This window comes from Haemorhous mexicanus, chromosome 12 (genome assembly GCF_027477595.1).
Source record: "Haemorhous mexicanus isolate bHaeMex1 chromosome 12, bHaeMex1.pri, whole genome shotgun sequence".
Classification (NCBI taxonomy): Eukaryota; Metazoa; Chordata; class Aves; order Passeriformes; family Fringillidae; genus Haemorhous; species Haemorhous mexicanus.
In genome coordinates, this window is record NC_082352.1 from 22594106 (window position 1) to 22614482 (window position 20377).

At 50.9% G+C, this 20377-nt stretch overlaps 2 protein-coding genes across 5 annotated transcripts; one reads left to right on the top strand and one right to left on the bottom strand.

Annotated features, from left to right (window-relative positions):
• Position 1: 1 nt before the first annotated feature.
• On the bottom strand, positions 2-7084 carry IST1 (IST1 factor associated with ESCRT-III). 3 transcript variants are annotated; one of them, XM_059857639.1, is made up of 10 exons: positions 6937-7084; positions 5881-5980; positions 5100-5280; positions 4790-4877; positions 4436-4519; positions 3939-4049; positions 3431-3637; positions 2262-2354; positions 1074-1119; positions 2-912 (listed from the first exon to the last, which is right to left on the bottom strand). In XM_059857639.1, the coding sequence occupies exons 2-10, from the start codon at positions 5966-5968 to the stop codon at positions 713-715; spliced, it is 1098 nt and encodes a 365-aa protein (XP_059713622.1). In that variant the 5' UTR covers positions 5969-5980; positions 6937-7084; the 3' UTR covers positions 2-712. The 3 variants fall into 3 exon arrangements, with proteins under 3 accessions (XP_059713622.1, XP_059713623.1, XP_059713624.1); XM_059857640.1 differs by lacking the exon at positions 6937-7084 and adding an exon at positions 6570-6710; XM_059857641.1 differs by lacking the exons at positions 5100-5280; positions 6937-7084 and adding an exon at positions 6570-6798.
• Positions 7085-7239: 155 nt separating this feature from the next.
• ZNF821 (zinc finger protein 821) lies at positions 7240-19636 on the top strand. Of its 2 annotated transcripts, XM_059857632.1 has the most exons (9): positions 7240-7413; positions 7595-7746; positions 8806-8897; positions 15465-15575; positions 15672-15797; positions 16231-16373; positions 16889-16993; positions 17866-18032; positions 18714-19636. In XM_059857632.1, exons 3-9 carry the CDS (start codon positions 8858-8860, stop codon positions 19366-19368), a joined length of 1347 nt encoding a protein of 448 aa, XP_059713615.1. In that variant the 5' UTR covers positions 7240-7413; positions 7595-7746; positions 8806-8857; the 3' UTR covers positions 19369-19636. The 2 variants fall into 2 exon arrangements, with proteins under 2 accessions (XP_059713615.1, XP_059713616.1); XM_059857633.1 differs by lacking the exon at positions 15465-15575 and having other exon boundaries at positions 7241-7413.
• Positions 19637-20377: the final 741 nt, after the last annotated feature.

Sequence of the window (20377 nt, forward strand, 5' to 3'; positions counted from 1 at the left end):
GGGCCCAGCCCGCGCTTTATTGAAGGAGGGGCAGAGTCGCGATCACCGAGAAGCGGACACGGACAGGACAGGGACCGGAGGGTACGGCCGCGGGCACAGCAGGTACGTTACAGTCCCGGGATGCCTCGCCCGCGACTCGGTTAGGGTAAACAAGGTGCTGCTGCGTATCCCATCAGACCACCCTCCGTGCCTCGCCCCCAGCCCTCAATGGGCCATAGCTGCTCAGCACCCGCATCAAAACCCCGAGGCAGCAGCAGAGCCTGCTCTAGCTTCTGCCCTCTGTGGGGCTAGTCGCATACCCAATAGGCCCAGGCAGATACTGCTACCCTTCTGCAAACTGCAAATGGACTCCACCGAGAACGCCATGAAGAGCAGTGAGGGCTCCCCAAGAGAAAGCCTCTGCTGGCAGGCATAGAGCCACCATGGAGGCAGCCAGGAACAGTGCCCATAACATCATGCGGAGCTTCCCCACACAGCTACCCAGACTGACAGGGGTTCTTCCTTGCCTCACTCTCACAACGTTCCTCACAGTTCATTTCCTGGAGTGGCAAAGATCAGGAAGGTGGCAGCACTTGATGTAAGTACAGCAGGAAGAGAGCTCAAAAAGAAGAGCATGTTCATTGGAGGTTAATACGGGAAACTAATTTCAAAGGGAGTCTGTTTCAGAGAGATGTCACAGCTCCTTCCCCTCCTTCCTGCAGCCCAGGAAGTTTTACGTTTTCTTCTTCAGCTCCTCAAATCTCCGTGAAAGATCATCAAAGTCAATGTCTTCTGAGGCAGAAGAGTTGGCGCCAGCAGATGCTGTTGGCAGTGTGTCTGGCACAGACGGCAATTCAGGCAGTACAAAGTTATCAAAGGTATTAGGAGCTCCAGCTCTTGGTTTAGGAGAAGCTTCTGGCTTGGGCTCAGGCCCTGTTTATAAGAGAAGTATCACTGCACCTCCCCATCAGCACACACTCACTCACGATGCCACGGAGCCCCACAAAGGAACAGATTCCAGCAACAGGCAGTACCAGTGGGTTTTTCTGAACAGACCCCAATATCCAAGGTTTTCCAAACCTCAACATACTCACCAGGCATTAGTGCAGCAGCATCCTTGTCAGCATTAGGCTCGTCAATCTGAAAAAGACTCTCAGTTACTGCAGCTCTGTCCCACCAGGCACAGTCACACCAGCACACAAGCAGAGCTCAGAAGCACAGCTCCAGCAGATCAGTGCACACTCCTCCCCACCCCTAGCAGGCAGCCATGGCTTTGCAACAATGTGCCTCTCTTCCCACAAACAGAGGCAGTTATTCAGCTTTTCTCTCCCTCCTTGTCAACCGAAGTAGCTTCACTGACCATATTCTGAACTGGATCAATCAAGCACATCCACTATCAGGTCTGAAGCATTTAAAAAGGCCACCGGTGAGAAAACACCGCCCCCTTCATCCATGTCTTCACAGCTCCTTGCTGTCTTCATAAACCACTGACAGGCCCTTGTGACTAGCAGCAGGGTATGAAATGACCCATCTCAGGTCTTGGTCTGTCTGGGAAAAAGGCTCATGGCACATGCAGCTGTGCCAGAAAAATTTCTTATTCCCTGCATGCTGCAGCCCTCAACGTCCATTCCTACCCAGTTCACCTGCACTGCTGCACCTGAGAGAACACAAAAGTGTCAGCACCCACAATGCTCAACTGTGCTCCTCCCTACTCAGGATAATGCAAAAACAAACAGCATGTCACCAAAAGCAGAGTGGCAGGCATGATGACAAACTGCAGCAACAAAACCAGAGACAAGCGTGGAAAGGCAAGTCTCCAGCCTCTGCTTTGTTGTCCCCAAGGACTGAGGAAAGTCTATGAAAGGAAGAGTCTTTAAACATACAGCATCTGGGTCAGCCAAAATTGTAATCCAGGCTGTTAATTAGCTCAAAAGCCGTAATTAAACAGACTCAAGGTGATAAACCCTTCACACTGCAAAAACCAGAATTTGTGGATTTTGCTTATTAACTGTTTAACACCACTTTAACAATGCAGCAAGGGAAATCTTGGCTTTCCTTTGCAGCCAAAGCACAGAGCTGAATGAGGAACTTCTCTTCACAAGTCATCCTTCCATCATGTGCACTCAGTGATTCACTACAGCAGCAAGCAATGCCAGCTCCACCCCAAAAGCTCAAAAGCTTAGCAGCAGTATCCTTTACAAACATTTCCCTTCTCTGTGGCTACCACTGCACTCTGAGGATCCTTCTGCTGCCTGCAATGGCCATTCATCTCAGGCACTTACGGACTCGTATGTGGGTGGGTTTGCCGGAATTGGTGGTGGGTGGATGTTAGTGAAAGGCTGGTAGGTCCCCACTGGCAGGCCACTGAAGTTCTCCTGTACAGAGAGATCAGTCATGCAGCACACTACCCATCTGAGACACCACACGCCTACAGCTGCCACAGGAGTCACGGGAAGCAGGTTCTTAGATAAATGCAGGCACGTATTCAAGTGGGTAAGAGTTTATGCTTACAAGGAAGAGATTCTCAAGTATTAAGACAGATGTAGTCACCTGGAGCAGGCAGACCCAGCTAACTGGACTGTGGGTAATTCTAAAGAACCAGCAAAGGTAAACATTTCATCTTTCAAGGGACAAGAAGTATCAGGCCAATAAAGGAAATACTCTGCCATTTCTGGTCCTGTGTGCAGTACTGCAGAATAGGAAAGAGGTTTCTGGCTCACACAAGGCTTTGAGTTGCCCTCATTTGTCACACAACAGCACCTCAAGGACCCAGACCTGGCACAAGCCCTGAGCATGTTTATGTCTGGGCCAACAGCCAGCTGATGATACCTGGCCCAGATTTTCCACAAAAAGTACTTCAGCACTACTGGGACCACATTAAGACTCAAAGCCATCTCATTATTCTGCTCTCCAGTCTACACAGATTTCCTGTAAATTACTTAATTCAGAGAATGGAGGAGTTCTTTTCAGCTCCCACCTTCCACCCTTACAACAAATCATCTGCAAGAGCCGTTGGCTCAGTCTTCTCCCCTTGCAGGTCTGCAGGCAGAGCTCTTCCACATTTTTCTGTGCTATTCCCACCCCACAACACTCACCTGATTTCCCTGACTGAATCCTGGCACACTACCAGCCTACCAACTTCAAAGGGCAGCTCCAACTCCTGGACAAAAGTCTGGCAGTCAGAAGACTGCCTGAGGATTTAAGTCTGGACTCCTCTGTTCCCTGAAGGCAAAGAGGGCTGGCTGGAGAACAGGGGTAGAAACCTCCACAGTCAAGATGCAACATGAAGCTTCAGCTGCACTGCCAACAGCCTCCATCCCATGCAGTCTCACACAGAGAACATGGCCTTCTGACACACTGAGCTAACAGGTACAGTTGGCGGGCACAGGGCTAAGCACCACAATAGGAGTCTTTCACAGGAAAAGGAAAAACAAAAAGCCCAGGAACTTACCGGTCCCTTGGGAGGTGGATAAGAGAAGGGTGGATTTGTTGTTGGCATGGGCATAGGCATCATCACGGGCATGGGTACTAACCCATCATGACCTATCATTGGGGCTGTAAATCCACCACCTCCGCCCCCTCCATGGCCACCCTTCTTCACATCATCCGTGAAGCCCACATCAATTAGATCTGCTTCTCCACCTGGCGGGGCTTCAGCCTGGAAAGGGTGGAAGAATTCTGCTCACCAAGACATCGCTTATGTTCACTGCCCTCTGTACATATTAGATGCAGCATTTGTCAATGGACAAGATGGGAATACACAACAGAACAGAAGCAGCTATACACTGGTATTAATGGGAAACAGAATGGGAACCAGGCTGTAGCATGTGTAACTACTGCCACATACCACAGGAGTGCCTGAAGGAAGAAGGATCATGCTATGCTAGGGCTGTCTAGAAGACACCAAAGCACAAGGACTACCCAGTTCACTGCAATGCCACATCCTGGGGCTGACTCACCATCACCACTGAGTCAGGCTCATAGGGCACATTGTAGTTCTTTGCGATCTCAATGAGGTATCTCTCCACCAGGATCTTGGGTGGTGCTTCCACACTCAGCTTGTGCATCAGCTGGAACACAAGGGTGGAGAGACTTAGTGGGCCAGGGCAATGCAGCACCCAACAGCTCTGTACCAGTGCCATCCACCCAACAGCTCTGTACCAGTGCCATCCCAGCCAGGGAGGAGAAGCAGGTAGACCTGGGGAGGCCCCTCCACCCAGTACAACATGCTGCAGGCAGCCATAAGCCAGGGCTCTATTTGCTCTACCTTCCCCATCCAAAACCAGCAGAGCACGGCCTCCCTGCCTGGGGCCTAAGCACCATGTTCCAATGCAGGTGGGCCTTGGCTGCACAGCACCTGCTGTGCTCCAGAGTGACTACAAGCATCAGCCATGGGCCCAAGCGGCAGCGAGCCTCGGCAGGTGTGGCTGCTCTGCCAGTTCTACCAGTTCCTTACCCTGTCGTTGACAGTCCCAATCTGGTTTGTCCGGCACAGCTTCCCATACTCCTTGCTGTACTTAGCACACAACTGATCGGCAACCTGCAGCAGGAGAGAAACTCTAGAACATGCACACCCCTGCCTTCTCCCACCTCAAACCTCACATCCACTCAGCTCCCTCCCTTATTCTTCCCCACTGAGCACTCCAGTTCAGCAGCTGCAGCCACCCCAGATGCTCCAAGGACATCTGACTTCCATCTGCAGAGCCCATAAAATCCTCTGATATTAAGTCTAAGACAAGGGCTTCCATCAGCATCAGGAAGCATCACCCCCACCCTGCGTGTGCAGCATGCCTCAAGCAACCCTACTCACAATCTTCAACTCGGCCACTTCTGACTGGAGGCGTGGTGCAGCCCAAATCAGTGTCGATACTGCCTCTGCCAGGCCAGAATCCAGCTCCCTACAACCAAAGAAAACAATTCTCTCTTTACCCTAAGCACCCAGCCTTTGCTGCCCTCAATCTGCTCAGCCTTTAAGCTCCCATCCTATGCACTGGGCTCCACAGTCTCCCGTACGTGGGGAAGAAAAGGTCTCTGGAGAGACAAACACGGATGCCCTTCTGTACCCCAGACCTGCCCCCAGCAGTGCCCCTGAGTCCAGGACCCTCTCAGTCAGAGCTTACTTCATGGACTGGATCAAGCCAAAGCGGGCAAGCAGCAGATCACAGTACAGCTCCAGGATCTCCATGGCCTCCACAAGGTAATCTTCACGGATGATGTGCTCCACACGAATCCTGGCACGCTCATCTTTTCCAGCTGCCAGGTAATCTGCAATCTCCTTCCTTGCCTTCTGGGCCAACTCAGCTGCAGCACACATCCCGAGCCCGGTCACTGTGCTGGCCTAGGCTGTTGCCTCCAGACCGCCCACAAGCCCCCATCACACATAAAGCCACCACCAGCTTCTCTCCTCTATCTAACCTCTGCAGCATGAGACACTCGGGCACGGCTTGGCAGAGCCCTCATGTTTAGGTCTGAGCACATTTAACTCATGGACTTTAGGCTGCTGGAAATGCTCCTGTACCTACAACCTCCCTACAGAGTTAACCAGGATCACACACCTGACCTGTGTCAGGGCAGGGCAGGTGGGGAGGATCTCCCACAGCACCCAGGGAGTTCTCCACTGTGCTGTTAGCACACATAGCCCGCAAATGTTTGCTGTTAGCTACCACTCCACAAACTGCACTCCAACAGCTGCCAGGAAGGTGGGCGGAGGCCACACTGTGGCCAGCCTGCTCTTCCAGCTCCTTGTGCACCAGGGCAGGTTGTAAGGCCCGGGTCCAGCAAGGAAGAGCAAAAAGCTACTCCGTACTTAGCCCATGAAAGTACTCCCACTTCTGAAATACCTTCTTAAGCTTCCTGAGCCCCAAAAGTATCCTGGGTCCCACCTACCCCCTTAACACTCACTCTTTTTTTTCTCCAGTAGTTTGAGACGATTGATGACGAGGCGCAGGTTGACTCGCAAGCGCTCTGCCTTGAACCCAGAGCCCAACATGATAAACACTTTCTGTGGAGAAGAGAGATGGTCACTGGAACCAGGAACTGTCAGTCAGTGTCTGTCACCAGACACTGTTTTACTGCGGGGGAGGCCAAGAAATTCCCCAAATAAACAAGCCCTGGTCTGCCAATCCTGAATCTAGTTATATATAAGTGACTGAACCTCAAGTCCTTATATTACCTTTCCCACTTCATAACCCTGCACCTCACCAAGACCAACAGGCTTGGCCTTAGAACTTCAAGGAAACTTATTGGACATTTTTTTATAAATGGAAAAGTCAACTGAAGAGCCAAGCCCACCTCTGTACTATCGAAACACAAGTTATAAACCAGCTATATAATTAACTAGAGGACTATTAGAAACTAAGGTTGTAACAATCTCGTCATCAGAAGGAAGAAATTGCCGTTTCACATTCCCCACGCTCTTCCTGCCTGCTGAACACAGGCTTAGTCTCCCAGGACCCAGTTCAACTTATTAACCCTACAGAAAGCAAACTCCAACATTATTTAATTATAGCATTCTGTTTATCAAAAACCGTTCATCAAGGAAACACGTCCTTAAAAGACAGCACACAGAAAGACCTCGGTTTGCATCTCACCTCCCCATCCCTCTCTGCCGACGGCTCCACCGCCCAGAGCGGAGCGAGCCATGACCTGATCCGGCTGCCGGGACGGCCGCCAGCCACACCAGCCGCTCGGCGAGACTCGCCGCGTCTGGCCTAATGCCCAAGGACAATGCGCAGGAGGCCTTGCATGAGCTCCACCGGCGCAGCTGCATCTGAGGGGAGAAATCCCTCTCCTTCCCCAACTAGGCGGCACCGAGAGACCATCCCACAGCACAAGCGGAGAAGGTCCCAGGGGCGAGTCCCAGGGCTGCGGGAGACCCTCAGAGAAGGCTCCCCGTCAGCTTCTCGGAGGCCGAGCGCTCCCCACAGCCCCGCTCACCCGTCCCACGGCCCGACTCACCACCCGCCGCTTCGCAGCTCTGTCACCCAAAATGGCGCGCGGCGGCCGCAAGCCTTCATCGCGTGCGGAGTGATCCTCATAGCCGGCACTCTCCGTACCCAGTCTCCGGCACTGCCCGCACGCAGTCCGGGGCACAGTCGAGCTGCCGCGGCGGGCGCTGTCCCGACTCGCGTCCGCAAATGCGGCCCTGGCGCAACGGCGACCAGGGAGAGAGGAGCACGGTCTGGGAGAGCGGCGCAGAGGGACTACATGGCCCGGCGGAGGAATCCTACGCGCACCGTATAGGTACCACGCCTGATAGGCGCCCGCCGATGCCCGCCCCCGGCGCGGCGGTTCCGGCAACGCGGCGTTCCGCCGGGTGCTGTGACCGGGCCGCGGGGTCCTCGGCTCTCTGAGGGTCGCACGGCGCTGGCACCACCGTGAAGGAGAGTCGGACCGAAGTCCAGCCCGGGCCTGGGCCCGGTGCCGCACCCCCCGGTATGCGGGCCTAGCGGGCGTTCCGAGCGGGCCCGCTGCTCCCGCGGCGGCGCTCAGTGGCCTGTGAGGGGAGGCAGCCCCGAGCCCCCGGGGCGGGGCGGTTCTCTTCAGCAGGTGCGCGAGCTCGTAACGCGCGCGGTGGGTCTAAGTTAATACTACACCCTGCGTTTTGGCCTTGCAGGGTACGCGAGATTCTGGGGAGCCGGGGTGGCACGAGGGCTCCCGGTACGCTGCCGGCGGAGGCGGCCGGGGCAAGCGAGCCCCGTCGCAGGCACGGATGAGCTCCCTCGGGTGGTCGGGAGTCACGCGCTGGGCTGGATCCATGGATAACAGGTGAGACGCTTCAGGTAACGAAAAGCCGGCATCTGAGCTCTGTGGACGAGCCGTGGCCTACCGGTGCCTGCCGTGGCCCCCGCGCTCGCGTCGCGCAGCCCGGCGTTGCCCTCCGCCATCTTGCCCGTCCGTCTGTCCGCTGCCCTTTGTCTGTCCGCGGCTCCCGGCGCCTGCGGCGGGACCGGGTAAGCCGGGTCTGGTTGGGGTTGCCGCCCGCGAGGGGTGAAACGGGCCCTGCGGCGGGACCTCCGCTGCCAGAGCCGGTCTGTCTGTCAGGGCTGCCCGGTCGGGACGTCGGGGGCCTGGGCAGGGTTCCCGCGTCCGTCCCGATGCCAGAGGAGCCGCATCCCTTTGTCTGTATGTCCGGCCGCTTGCGGGCCCGGTCCTTCCTGACGTCTCCCGTGCGTTGGGACTGCCGGATGGATTCCGCTCTCTGGGGAGGTGTCCGAGATCTTCGTGTCCATCTGTCTGAGAAGGCTGATGCTATCCCTGTGTCTGTCTGGCAGTGCGAGGCTGACAGGATCCTTTTGTCCGTCTGTCTGAGAAAGCTGATGGGATGTTCATCTCTCTGTCAGCAAGAGGCTGATGAAATCCGGGTGTTTGTCCCTCTGAGGAGGCTGAGGGGATCTCTGTGTCCGTGTGTCTTGTGGGAAATGGGTTCAGCTCCTCCTTTTGTCTGTCTCTCTGAGAAGACTGTTGGAAATGCCACCTTCCTCTGTCAGTTCAACGATAAGGATAACTATTAGGGTGCAGGAATAGGCAGGAGAGAGAAGGGTGTTTGGACTGAGGTTGCAGTAATTTTTGAAGGAAGCACTCATTTTTTGAGGGGGTCAGGATTACTTAAATCTTTACCTGAGAACTGGGTAGGACTGCCCATGCAGAATGCTTTATGACATGCTTGTGGATTGTGTTGGATGCTGGCCTGGAATCCAGCTGTGGTGATGCAGAAATGAGCCCTGTAGGCAGAGGGGTGGGGAATGACCCTGGGACAGCCAGCAGAGCTTGGCCAGGGACTTGAAGGGTTTCAGTGAAGTGTGTGACAGACTCTTCTCTTCTCAGATGAGCCCTCTGCAAAGGGGAGGAACACTGTCTGCTCCCAGGTCAGGGAAACATGTCCCGTCGGAAACAGACCACTCCTAACAAAGTTCACTGTGAGTATGATGTTATGCAGCATTGTGGGACCCTTGCTCTGGCTGGGTGTGGAGTGAGGTGGGGAGGAGTGGAATAATGGGAGTGATGGGAAGGGACAGCTTGTGGGGAATGGTAGTTACTCATCTTTTGTCTTAGGGTGTAAAAGAAGAGAAACTGAGCTCTGTGCATCAGGGAAGCTGCCTGTGTCCTGGCATAGCAGGACAGGGATAGGCTTGAACAAACAGCTAATGCTGTGAGCATAGGTGTGTATATGCAGGGCCTGTAGCTGGGCTTTGCATCCACACTGTCAAAAGTACAAGCTAGAACACTAGAAAATGTGACTTGGGGCTCTGGTCTCTTCCATAGCAAAAGAAGTTCTAGGCAAGGTGGTTGGACCATGCTGGCTAAAAGCCAGCAAGTCCTGGATTTTGATCTTCATCCTACCACAGACTCAGCTGACTGGCCTTGGGCATGTTACTTAAGCTCACTGTACCTCAGTTTCTACCAGATGATGAAATAAAGCCATTTGCTCTTTCCTGTCAAGGAATGGGCAGTGGCCGAGTTAATTACAGGACAAATAACTGCTGTCTGCCAGATCATTCTTGAGCTGAGGTGGTAAGATGGATCTCTGTTTCTCCATCACTGCCAAGACCTTAGCATTTGTTTGACAGTGAAAGGGTTGAAGGTGCTGTGCATGAGCACTTCTTGTGGGCAGACTACAGCCAGGTACCAGTGGAGCTGGGAGGCAGAGGTGGAGGTTTGGCTGCAGAGGAGAAACCGCACGTGTACAGCTTTTGTTTGGCAGCAGAGGGAATTTGAGGGGCCTGAAATTATGCCCTTGTTCATACTCAGGTTTGTGGCTGGAAACATGCTTGGAATTTGGGCTGGAATTAGGAAAACAAGTTTCCATTTCTGTAGATCTGTGAGAGCAAGGCTGCTGAGAAGGCCCTGTGGTTTTTTTGGCTGCAGTAGCTGTCAGGAGTGCAAGACAGAGCTGAGTGCTGCAGCCCTAACACTGCCTCATTGTTGGTGCTGCTGGCTTGCATGTCTGTGTGTATGTGTGCTGCCTCTGTGCACAGGTATGCAACAGCATCTGTGCATGCTGCTCTCTGTGCAAGGGAAGACATGGAGCTGGAGCTGACACCTTGCACACTTGGTGAGTGCACTGGGAAGAGCTGTCTGCCTGGGACTCGCAGCCCCACTGGCTGGGCAGCTCGGCAGAGCCAACCGAGCTGTCCTTGTTGGCCAGAGTGAGGTTCTCAAGGAGTGTGGCTTGTGGCACCTGCATTGCCTTGTGCTCTCTGATTCCTTTTTCTGGTTGTTGGGTTCTACTGTGGGCAGAATATAGGTTTAATTTGTCTGATAGTACATTAATGACTTTGGAGTTGTTGTTCTTAGGGAAATTTGGTATGTCCGGTATTTTATCCTGTGATGCCAGTAACATGCATTGTGTCCACACACTTCTGCTTCTTAGAGTGCCCAGGTATTACTGCTGTTATTGAGATCAAGTTTATGTCATGTATGCACTTAAGCTTTCTTCCCTGGGCTGGAGTCGGGATCTCCTGAGTAAGGAAACCAAGCACTACAGCAGCTCTAATTGTGCAGATAGGGTTTCCATGGTGTTTAGCTGGGTACTTTTCTGCACTGCAAAAGGGCTGTGTTCTTCAGAAGCTTGTACTATCCTATACAAAACTCTGCATGTCACAAAATTCAGTGGTGCACTGTTTTCACAGTGGACATTGCTTTTTTATCTACAATACAAATGATTCTATCTCCAGTCCTGGTTTTGGAGGAAGCTGTCTGGCAAACACGCTACCAGGGGGCAGGAGGTTTATAGCATCAGGTGTGCCACGGAGTGGAGTTCTGGGACCTGTTCATCTCCTTTACATGCAGTACGTTGCTACAGAGCAACTATTCAGCAGGAGCCATCAAGAGCAGCAAGTAGGACCACAAGAAAATAAGGGGACCGAGAGATACCAGAAACTTGTCAATGATGATGTCTTCACCTTGGGATGGAAAATCTTGTCTGTCTTATGATGAACACCACGAAATCGTTGGGACTTCTCTGTCTACCTAGCCTGCTGTGTGTCTGGAGGGCCCAGAAATGCCGTGCAGTGCCCTGACGAGGATAATCGGAGAAAACACCGGCTCCAAGAACGGGGTGAGCCAGCAGAATGAGGAGTCAGGCTGAGGCATAGCAGACACGTTACTGGGACTTCTTCACAGGGACTGCAGTGGTTGGGAGGAGAGGAATGAAAGGGACAGCAGGTATGCAGCTTTTTACGCAGTTGACTGCAGCTGGGGTCTGATTTGGCAGGCTATGGGGCTGGGGGACTGCCTTTTGGATTTGCATAAATACGACTGTGCGTAAATGACTGGACAAATTTGATGGGAGGATGATGCCTACTTCTTCCTTGCATGGCCACTCCATCTTCTCTTCCTTCTTGGACTGACTAGGGCAAGTGACAGCTGCCGATTTCCTCTCGTTGGCTTGCTTGGTGTCTCCTCTTTCCAGGATTACTTTGCAGGCTTGGCATGGCCCTCATTTCACCTTGCTCTCACAACACCATGGTTTTCTGTCCTCACTTAGGACAGAATCACCTTGCTTGGCAAGCAGAGCAAACCAGCTAGGAGATTGTATGGCTACAAATCAAAACAGTTTTAAATAGAAGTTGATATGTAAGGAAATTCAAAATAATACTGAAACAATGATAAAAATTGTGGTAAAATTTATCACAAAAGTCCTTCTGTGCATGATGGCCAGTCCCACAATTTTAATTTAGTCATCCCCCATGCAGCACATAAATGGCTCTTAAGAATATAATTTTATTTTGCCATGTGGTGCATGAAGAACGTACCTGACAAAGTGCTAACAAACCGAGCAGTAATAGTGGAATATGCTTGTTGAAAAATAAAATGCAGTTAGATTGTTTGTGGGGAGATACCTGAATTGATTCAATTTGGTCTTTATTTTCTCCCAGAGTATGCAGTATAAAAGTATAAAAACTAAGCAATTCATCTGTTCTTGCATTCATCTGTTACTGTGCTGTCACCCCACTTCATGGACCACTTGCTGTCTTCGTGCTTGCCAAAATTTGTTGCAGGTATCAGCATGCACTTCTCTCTCCCTGCTGTCCACAAGCTGCTTTGCTTTCTATTGCCTGTGTCCTCTGCAGCTGATGCTTAGATGATTTTAGAACTCTGGATAAGAGCTTTTGTTAGTCAGATTAATTCCTGCTTCCGAGCTCTATCATGGCTCCAATATCCCATTAATCCTCTATTTCCTTCCCTCTCTCTCTCTAACGCACACATGTTCTGTGCTCTTGGGTGTTCCTTGGATTCTCCTGTCTATAATAGTCCCATTTTGAAGGGAAAGTATCTTGCAAGAAATAGAACCCAGCATTCACAACCGAGCAGAAATGTTACTTGCATCAAATCCCTTGGTTCTGAAGGGCTCCGTGGACTGCCATTGTTAACTGTTTCAATTGTGTTGTTTTTCATTTCAGTAACCACTACAGCAGTGTGGACAACCCAGAATAGCCATGGGGCAGGTGGAATAGATCCACAGTGGTGGAAAGACTTGCAAATTTCAGGTCCAGGAACACAGAGAAGACCTACATGAACAGGGACTTTAAATTTAATGTACAAGGAGGGAATAAACTGACTCATCTCTGAGAGACCATTCTGTTTAGGAAGGAAGGCAGGAGAATGATGTAGTCCCTTTGGATTTTGTTTTGTGGATTTTGGGGTGGGGTTGTTTGTTTCTGTGTTTATTTTCCAGAACACCTGAGAGTTACCCTGCATTTATACAGTTCAAGAAGGGAAGGGCTCAGGGCTGATACCCTAGCAGTCATGCCTGCCCATGTTACACAGTACCACAGGGCTGTCACTGCTGACTTGGCATCCCTCTCATTCCCAGCAGTATGGAGAGGAGAATGGAATACAAAGCAGAGGCATTTGTGTCATCTCTCTTGTTCTTCATCTCTAGCTGTTTGTAAACAACTACAGTGACTTGTTTTGGTGTTGTGGTCAGCCTGCAGCCCTGTTTGTATTTAATAAAGAAACTTCTGGAGAAGAGTCTGTGAATTCACTGTTGAGCATAACATCCTTTACTTACAGCAGTGATCCTAAAGCTGTTGCCTGTCCAACTCCTCTTCCAAGTGAATGGAAGTGTACTCAAAGTGGGGTGGAGGTGGGGGTATGTCTGTTTATGAGCATGTCTGTGCAGAAACATCAAAAGTATAACCCTGGACCTATCCAACATTAAAGCTGTAAAGTTTTATCAAAGGAGGACTTAAGTCTGTCAGTAGATGAACAGGACACTCTTTCCTAAGTTCTTTTGTACGCTATTACTATAATACATAAGAAACTTTGTACAAGTGGAAGACAGTATTTTTCCATGTTTGTCTTTCCAAGTCCCATGATGCTTTTAGATAGAGGCTGGGGTGGATGCACAGGACATGGCCTGCTAACAGCACGGGTATGGTTAACAGCTTGCATTGCTGGCTGTAAGCTGGTTGTTCTCTGCACTGGGCCGAGTCAGTACTCACTGGGCTCTGGGGGTGTTGCACAGAGGTTAGAGGCACACACAGTTGCTCAGTAGCTGTGACTGATGCCAGTGTTCTTTATGCGAGGAGTTCCTTCTTCTATCACCTAAAGATCCCAGCTCTTAAATCCTGCAGATTGTCTGCATGGTTTGTATAGCTGAGCAGGAACCTCCCCTGCCTTTGGACTCGAGGCTGCTGCTCAGTGGGAGTGTAATCTGTCTGAAAGGGAATAGGGGGAAGAAAACAAACAAGTAATTGCTTCCACGAGCAGCCTGTGTCATTTGGGAATTCTGTTTTGGAACTCTGTCAAAGGCAGCAGCACATCTCCCATTGTAGTTTTATATCTGTCCTGTGTTCTGCAGGTTTCCTCATTTCACCATGCTTTCTCTTTATCTTGCAATGCTTTTTTGGTCTATGGACTTTTATCCAGGTGGTTTGTGGGTTTCTGCTTCTTGGAGAGGCACTGGAATTCTGTGGTGTCTGCTGCTTGTACAGTCTGTATCTCAGTCCCACCAATGTGAGGCTGTGGTCCCAATATAAAAACAGCACTCCAGGTCATGAAAACCATTCAGTGCTGGAATGGCTTCTGAAAGGGTGTCACAGCAGTCATGATGGCCCCTGCTGCTTTCAATGACAAATAGACTTGGTGCTCCTCAGCACCTCTCCTCAGGCACATGGATTGTGCTCTCAAATCTTCTCTACAGCACTCTTTCTCACATTTCTGAAAGAGAATGATAAAAGCCTTCAAATGCTTTCGGAAACCTACATGGGGACATTGGGACCTAAAATTCTTCTCCCACAGTCTCAGTGAAGCTTCTGAAGGTCTTTGAAATCTTCCATAAATCACAGCTTTTCAAAGCCCTACCAAAATTGCAAGCTGAGCTCCAAGGAAGGCAGTGTGAGTGGGAACGTGGAGCAGCACTGGCTGGAACAGTTCAGCACGTGGGAATGTACATGTCCTTGTAACAGGACTGGTGCTCTCTCTCAGGAGTTCAATTTCCTCGTTATACTGGTGCCAGCTGTGGCCCTGTAGTAAAAGGTAACTTTGTCTTCTGAAAGCTATGTTTTGATTTTATGTGAAAAATGCACTGCGTTTTCCTTGGCATTTTCACATTTGTGCTTTGAATTATTCTTGAGTACTTACAAATCAGTTGATAAATGCAACCCAAAAGCCAGCCTGCTGGGAACTTCAGCCCCTTTCCCAAGCCCCCCAGCTCATCCACTGGAAGAGGTAAATCCCGACTACACCTGGAACAATGTAATTTGTTTGCTTTAATATGAAAATTAATGGTTGCCTTTTACTGTTATTCTCTGGAACCAAAACTTCTTTGAGCAGGGATTGCTGTAAGAAGTTTTTATTCAGAGTACAAATAAATACTTTCTTTCAAGGTGTTTGCCATGTCCTATTGAGCTGAGGTACTAGTGGTCATTGTTTTCAATTAAACAAATTGTTTTGTCCTAAGCATGCATCTCAGCTCTCTGGGGTCATTCCCTTAGGTTTCTGTTTTGAGCACATGAAGTACCAATGAGATTCATTTTAGCGAGAGCCATTCCTGGGCAAGGCAGGGTAGTTTTCTATTCATCATATACACAGGAGAACACCAGCTCCAAGCATAGACACCTTCTGTAGAGGCAGCTTGTCCTTATCCCTCCTGAGACAGAAGAAAGTGACAGAGCATGCCAAGGACTACCCCTAGTTTTCATATCACTGTGGAGGGCAGGTGAGGTCCCGGGCACTTAGGGAGGTGCTATTTTTGTGCAAAATGCCTGCTATAGCCAGGAATAAGAGTTAATAATTTAGAAGAGCTATACATTACTATCCCTGGTCTGTGATACTGTCACAGTCCCCAGGGGCTTCCCTCCACCCTGAGCTGTGCTGTAGGATATTGGTGAATAGCTTGGCAGCAGCAAGAGCCACCTGGCTATTTATGGCAGATGTATGGGGTCACAGGCATTTTGTGGCTGGAGTGGCATACACATAGTGTGCAGAGGGCAGCCTAGTGCTGCACATTGCCACTAGTGAGACTCTTCTACATCCAGGCACTGGACTCACATCAGCAGGTGCCAGAGGCTGGTGTGGCAGGGTAGGCAAGCAGAGAAGTGACCTAAGTGCTTTCCAAGAGGTGACTCCAGAGGTTCTGCACAGTGCAGGTGAGCAATCCCATGCCTGTTGTATTTTTGGCAAGCCTTGGTGGTGGGAAGCAGTGGAACAGCACCAGTCTGACTCTTTGTCTTTGTGGCTGCTAGGGGAGCAAGTCTTTGCAGGGCTGGAGGAGCAAGCCCGCCAAGCCATGATGAAAAATAACTTTCCTGGAACTCTTGGGGACCAAAGGCCAACAATTCGTCCACTGCAAGACCCTGACTCCAGCAGCAGTGAGTTCTTCCCCTTCCAGTAACACCAAGGTAGTAGACTGGGGAGACTGGAAAAGGGTGAGGCTGAGGGCTGCACAGTGTGTGTGAGTCCTCTGAGGACCGTCTTACCAGCTCCTCCTCTGGGTTAACTCTTTGCTCCAGTGCAGGACTTTGTCCTAAGGACCAGACCAGCACAGCACAGACTGGGCAATGCCATGGGACCAGTGCCATTTCACCAGAGCAGGGTGGGAACAGCAGCAGCTCTGGCTGAAGATCTGGCAATCGTTGAGCAAGGCAGTGTAAGAGGCCATGCCCAGGACTGAAGTGCCCTAGACTGAGTTTACATGGAAGCTGTAGTTGGAGGGAGTGGGCGGAGGCCCCTTGTAATGCTGGTCAGGACAGTTGAGTGCCATCACCGTCCTCACACTTGGTAAAACTGTTCTGCACATTTCAGGTGGCAGCGATGATGAGGAAACCACTCAGGATGAAGTTTCTTCCCATACGTCTGAGGAAGATGGCTCAATGGTGAAAGTGAAGAAGGAATTAGAAAATGCAGAACGACCTGTGGCTGGAACCCCATTGATAAGAGAAAATGAGGCAAGTGTGTACTGCCTCTGCACTCACCATGCCTCCAGGGAGAGAGAAGGGTACTGGGTACTGTCTAAACACTTCTCTCTCCATCATGTTTCTTTATCTTTCTCTCCCTCCTACCTCCTCCAAACAATGTCTCCTGGCAGGAGGAAAGGGTTTGCAAAGCTTTTTGGCTGCCTGGAACAGGAGACAGCAGGCGCAAACTGGCCAAGATGTTTGCAGAGTGTGTCCCCTTCCCTTGGTTCTGGTGCCATTCTCTGATTGGTTTCCCCTTGCCACAGAAAAGGCCCTGCCTTCTAGAGTCACTGTGCTGGCAAGAACCTGGGTGCAAGTGAGGCCGTGAGGCCTCTGCCCCCTCTCCGTGAGATGCAGGGCTTTTGCTCAGAGGCTACATGAAGGAGGTTTCTTTCAGATGTCGAGCACCCAAGGCAGCCCTGGCAGGACTGGGAGGAGCCGAGGAAGGACTGGGTGCCTGTGGGGGATCTGTGTGCCCTACACCCAATGGCTGTTCCTGCCCGTAGGTGCCTGAGAGTGTGAATGCTGAGCCCATACTGGGACTGTCACAATGCCCCCTCTGCCAGCTCGAGTGTGGAAGCAGAGATCAACTCATTGCACACGTCTACCAGGTAGGGATAGTTCCAACTGTGAAGTGTCTCTGGCCTGAAGCCTCAAATCCAGAAACAGCTCAAAGCACAGGGTAACTTTGTTCTGGCCTTTGCAACCACAGAACTGAGTTTCTAGCTAGGATGTGACTGAAGTTTACAGCTGTAAACTGTGTCTAGAGGGTGTCTTAGGGAAAAAATTAGCAAGGCCCTGGCCTACAGATCTGGAAAACATAACTCTGTGCCAAGGCAGTCTCTGCAAGTGTTTCAGGCTAAAACCAGGCAGTTCCTTCAAACTAAACATGGAAGCAATTTTTATATCATTCAGTAAGATAAGAAACCTTCCTCCTGATCATTTATGTTATACTTCATTACAGTTCCTGTAATTATCCATGAGAATAGCTGTTCTTCCTCAAAATTATTCCAGTTTTGCAAGAAATCTGTGGTGAAATGTTAGGTGTTGTTGTCAGTGCCTTCTTCATAGCACATCAAAGTCTGTAGCAGAAGGAATGAAACAGAACTTACCCGTAGCAGTTGTCTCCATGTAAGGGCTTCTTTACCAGCATCCAGCCTTGCTTTAATTGAGTCATGCTTTGTCCTGCACCAGCAGTTCCTGAAAGTGTGTTCCTGAAAACATGGGTCAGGTCTTACAGTCCAAGTGGTTTGGCCTTAATTTTTTCTCCTGCACTGGAGTTGAGCTGTAAAGGGGTTTTCTCCTTGTTTTACCTGTGACACAATGAATTACTTGTCTTGAGCCTGGTCTAAAAGCTGGCAGATAGAGGTTTAGTGGTAAAGGGTTCCCATTCCAAGAGGCTGAACAGAATGGTTTGAGCGTGCCTTGGACTGGGCAGGGAGCTGGGAAATATGTAACTACCACCTGAGTGGTTGTTTTGCAGCACACTGGAGCGGTGGTGAGTGCCAAGAGCTACCTGTGTCCTGTGTGTGGCAGAGCCCTCAGCTCCCCAGGATCCCTTGGGAGACATCTCCTGATCCACTCAGAGGACCAGCTGTCCAACTGTGCAGTTTGTGGAGCACGCTTCACCAGCCACGCCACCTTCAACAGGTCAATGAGTGGGCTAGGTAGCACATTAAAGATTAGGTGGGTTGCCTTGAATGACTCGGAAGTTGTGGCTCTGGACTCACTGAGGCCTGTAGGACTGTGCTAAATGCCCCCAGTGAGTGAGATTCTCTTGATCCCTTCCTGTCTGCAGCTCTGCATCCCCTGCCAAGACGTCTGCAGGCTGTGCTGGTAAAAGGATCTTTCTTAGCGCTGTGCAGAGCTAGAGAAAGTGCTGTGGGCTCCAGTCACTGGAGAACAATCCACCCCTTCCCTTGCCCAGCAATCCACTGGAGTTAGGCTGCACTATCCAGATGTGTTCATCATGTCCAGAGCAGTACTACAGGCAGAGACCAAAATGTTCTTTCTTTGTGTCCTGCCTAGTGGGAGATTATCCACTGACCAGTGGAGTGGGGCTAAAAAGAGAAATTCAGAGATGATGGGAAGAAGCAGCTTGCTGGTTTATTCCCACTCTTGCACTCTTCCAACCCAGATACTGCTCTGGGCTAATCCACTTCCTTGTCCTGGATAGGACTGTGCTTTATTTTAGATAGTTAGACATATCTGTGGGCAGATGATTTAGCAGAGGGCTCTGCCATGGGCTGTAGTGGGAGCATGGTTCATGGCAGCCCACGGGGACTCTGCCCACAGCACCAAGCCTCTGACTCCGTTCCTCCTGCTTTGCAGTGAGAAGCTGCCAGAGGTGCTCAGTGCGAATCGGCTGCCGGCACCACAGAGCCAGGGCCCCTCCAGCACTGAGGGTAAGGATGTTGCCTTCTGCACCCCGGTGTATCCCGCGGGCATCCTCCTGGTGTGCAACAACTGCGCCGCGTACCGCAAGCTGCTGGAGGCACAGAGCCCCGGCATGCGCAAGTGGGCCCTGCGGCGCCAGAACGAGCCCCTGGAGGTGCGGCTGCAGCGCCTGGAGCGGGAGCGCACAGCCAAGAAGAGCCGGCGGGACAATGAGACGCCTGAGGAGCGCGAGGTGAGGCGCATGCGGGACCGGGAAGCCAAGCGGCTGCAGCGCATGCAGGAGACAGATGAGCAGCGGGCGCGGCGGCTGCAGAGGGACCGGGAGGCCATGCGGCTGAAACGCGCCAACGAGACCCCCGAGAAGCGACAGGCCCGGCTCATCCGCGAGCGCGAAGCCAAGAGGCTCAAGCGGCGCCTGGAGAAAATGGATATGATGCTCCGGGCACAGTTCGGCCAGGACCCCTCTGCCATGGCCGCTTTGGCAGCTGAGATGAACTTCTTTCAGCTGCCAGTGAGCAATGTGGAGCTGGAGAGCCAGCTGCTGGGCAAAATGACCTTTGAGGAGCAGAGCAACAGCGCGTTGCACTAAACCACAGCCAAGAACTGCACTGCCTTTGCTGCACCTGCCACATGTGCACTAGCAGGCTTCTGCACTCAGGAGGCTGCTGTGGGTCCCTGCCTGACTCTCCCTGACAGGTGGATCTGGTTTTCCTCTGAACCCAGGAGGAGAACAGAGCTGAGAGATGCCTGCCAAAGCAGCTCTGGTGGGAGCAGATTCTGAGGATACAGTCTGCTCTGGGGGCCAAGTCACAGCCAGTGACAGAACAAAAATAAATTAATGTATTAATTAACATTAATTAATGTTCACATGTATTAGTCCCCTTCTTTACCTTTTGTCCTTTGTCCTGGTTTTGGGCCCTTGCCCCACAAATGAGTCTAGGCTACTGCAGTTCTGCTGTAGGTGAAATCCACCTCAGTAAAAAAGGATCTTGTTTACTGCAGCATGAATTGCAGAGCTGAAGACAGATAGTCCACAAACTCCTCCAGGAGTAAATCCTTTGCAATTTGTGCCCATAAGAAGGAGAGAAAGGAGGATGTCCTTTGGAAATGCCTGTGCACACCCTTTTTTTAAACATTGTTATTACATATTTACATATTTTGCAGTGGCATCCATGGAAAAACTAAGGAACCTGAGGTCCTGTTTTAAGATGCCCTGTAAAAACAGTGAAAGAAAGTGGCCAAGGTAAACAAATAGCAACAAGTTTGCTGCTTTACTCACAAGTTATTTTCACTTTAACAGCATTTCAGGTTTGCAAGTCAAAGAGCTGATTGAACCTGATTATTATTATTATTATTATTTACCTGATCTGGTAAATAATAAGAGTATGTCAGTTTCTAGGACTTGATGGGTTTGCTTTTCCCTTTATTCAGCCCTGGTGAGGCCACATCTGGAGACCTGTGTCCAGTGCTGGAGTCCCCAGTGCAAGAGCAACATAGATGTACTGGAGGCAAAATGTCATCGTAGCCTGTGCCTACAGAAAAAGGTTCCCGTTGCTAATAGAAATCACTATTAAAACTATGCAAATATGGAAATGATA

Excerpts from the sequence above, each read along its gene's own strand:
- IST1 (XM_059857639.1), bottom strand. The coding sequence starts at position 5,968 with ATGTTGGGCTCTGGGTTCAAGGCAGAGCGCTTGCGAGTCAACCTGCGC. Across the intron at positions 4,050-4,435 it reads TTGGGACTGTCAACGACAGG|CTGATGCACAAGCTGAGTGT; the intron begins GTAAGGAACTGG and ends CTTGTGTTCCAG. Across the intron at positions 2,355-3,430 it reads ATCCACCTCCCAAGGGACCG|GAGAACTTCAGTGGCCTGCC; the intron begins GTAAGTTCCTGG and ends CTCTCTGTACAG.
- ZNF821 (XM_059857632.1), top strand. The coding sequence starts at position 8,858 with ATGTCCCGTCGGAAACAGACCACTCCTAACAAAGTTCACT. Across the intron at positions 15,798-16,230 it reads AGACCCTGACTCCAGCAGCA|GTGGCAGCGATGATGAGGAA; the intron begins GTGAGTTCTTCC and ends TGCACATTTCAG. Across the intron at positions 16,374-16,888 it reads CATTGATAAGAGAAAATGAG|GTGCCTGAGAGTGTGAATGC; the intron begins GCAAGTGTGTAC and ends TCCTGCCCGTAG.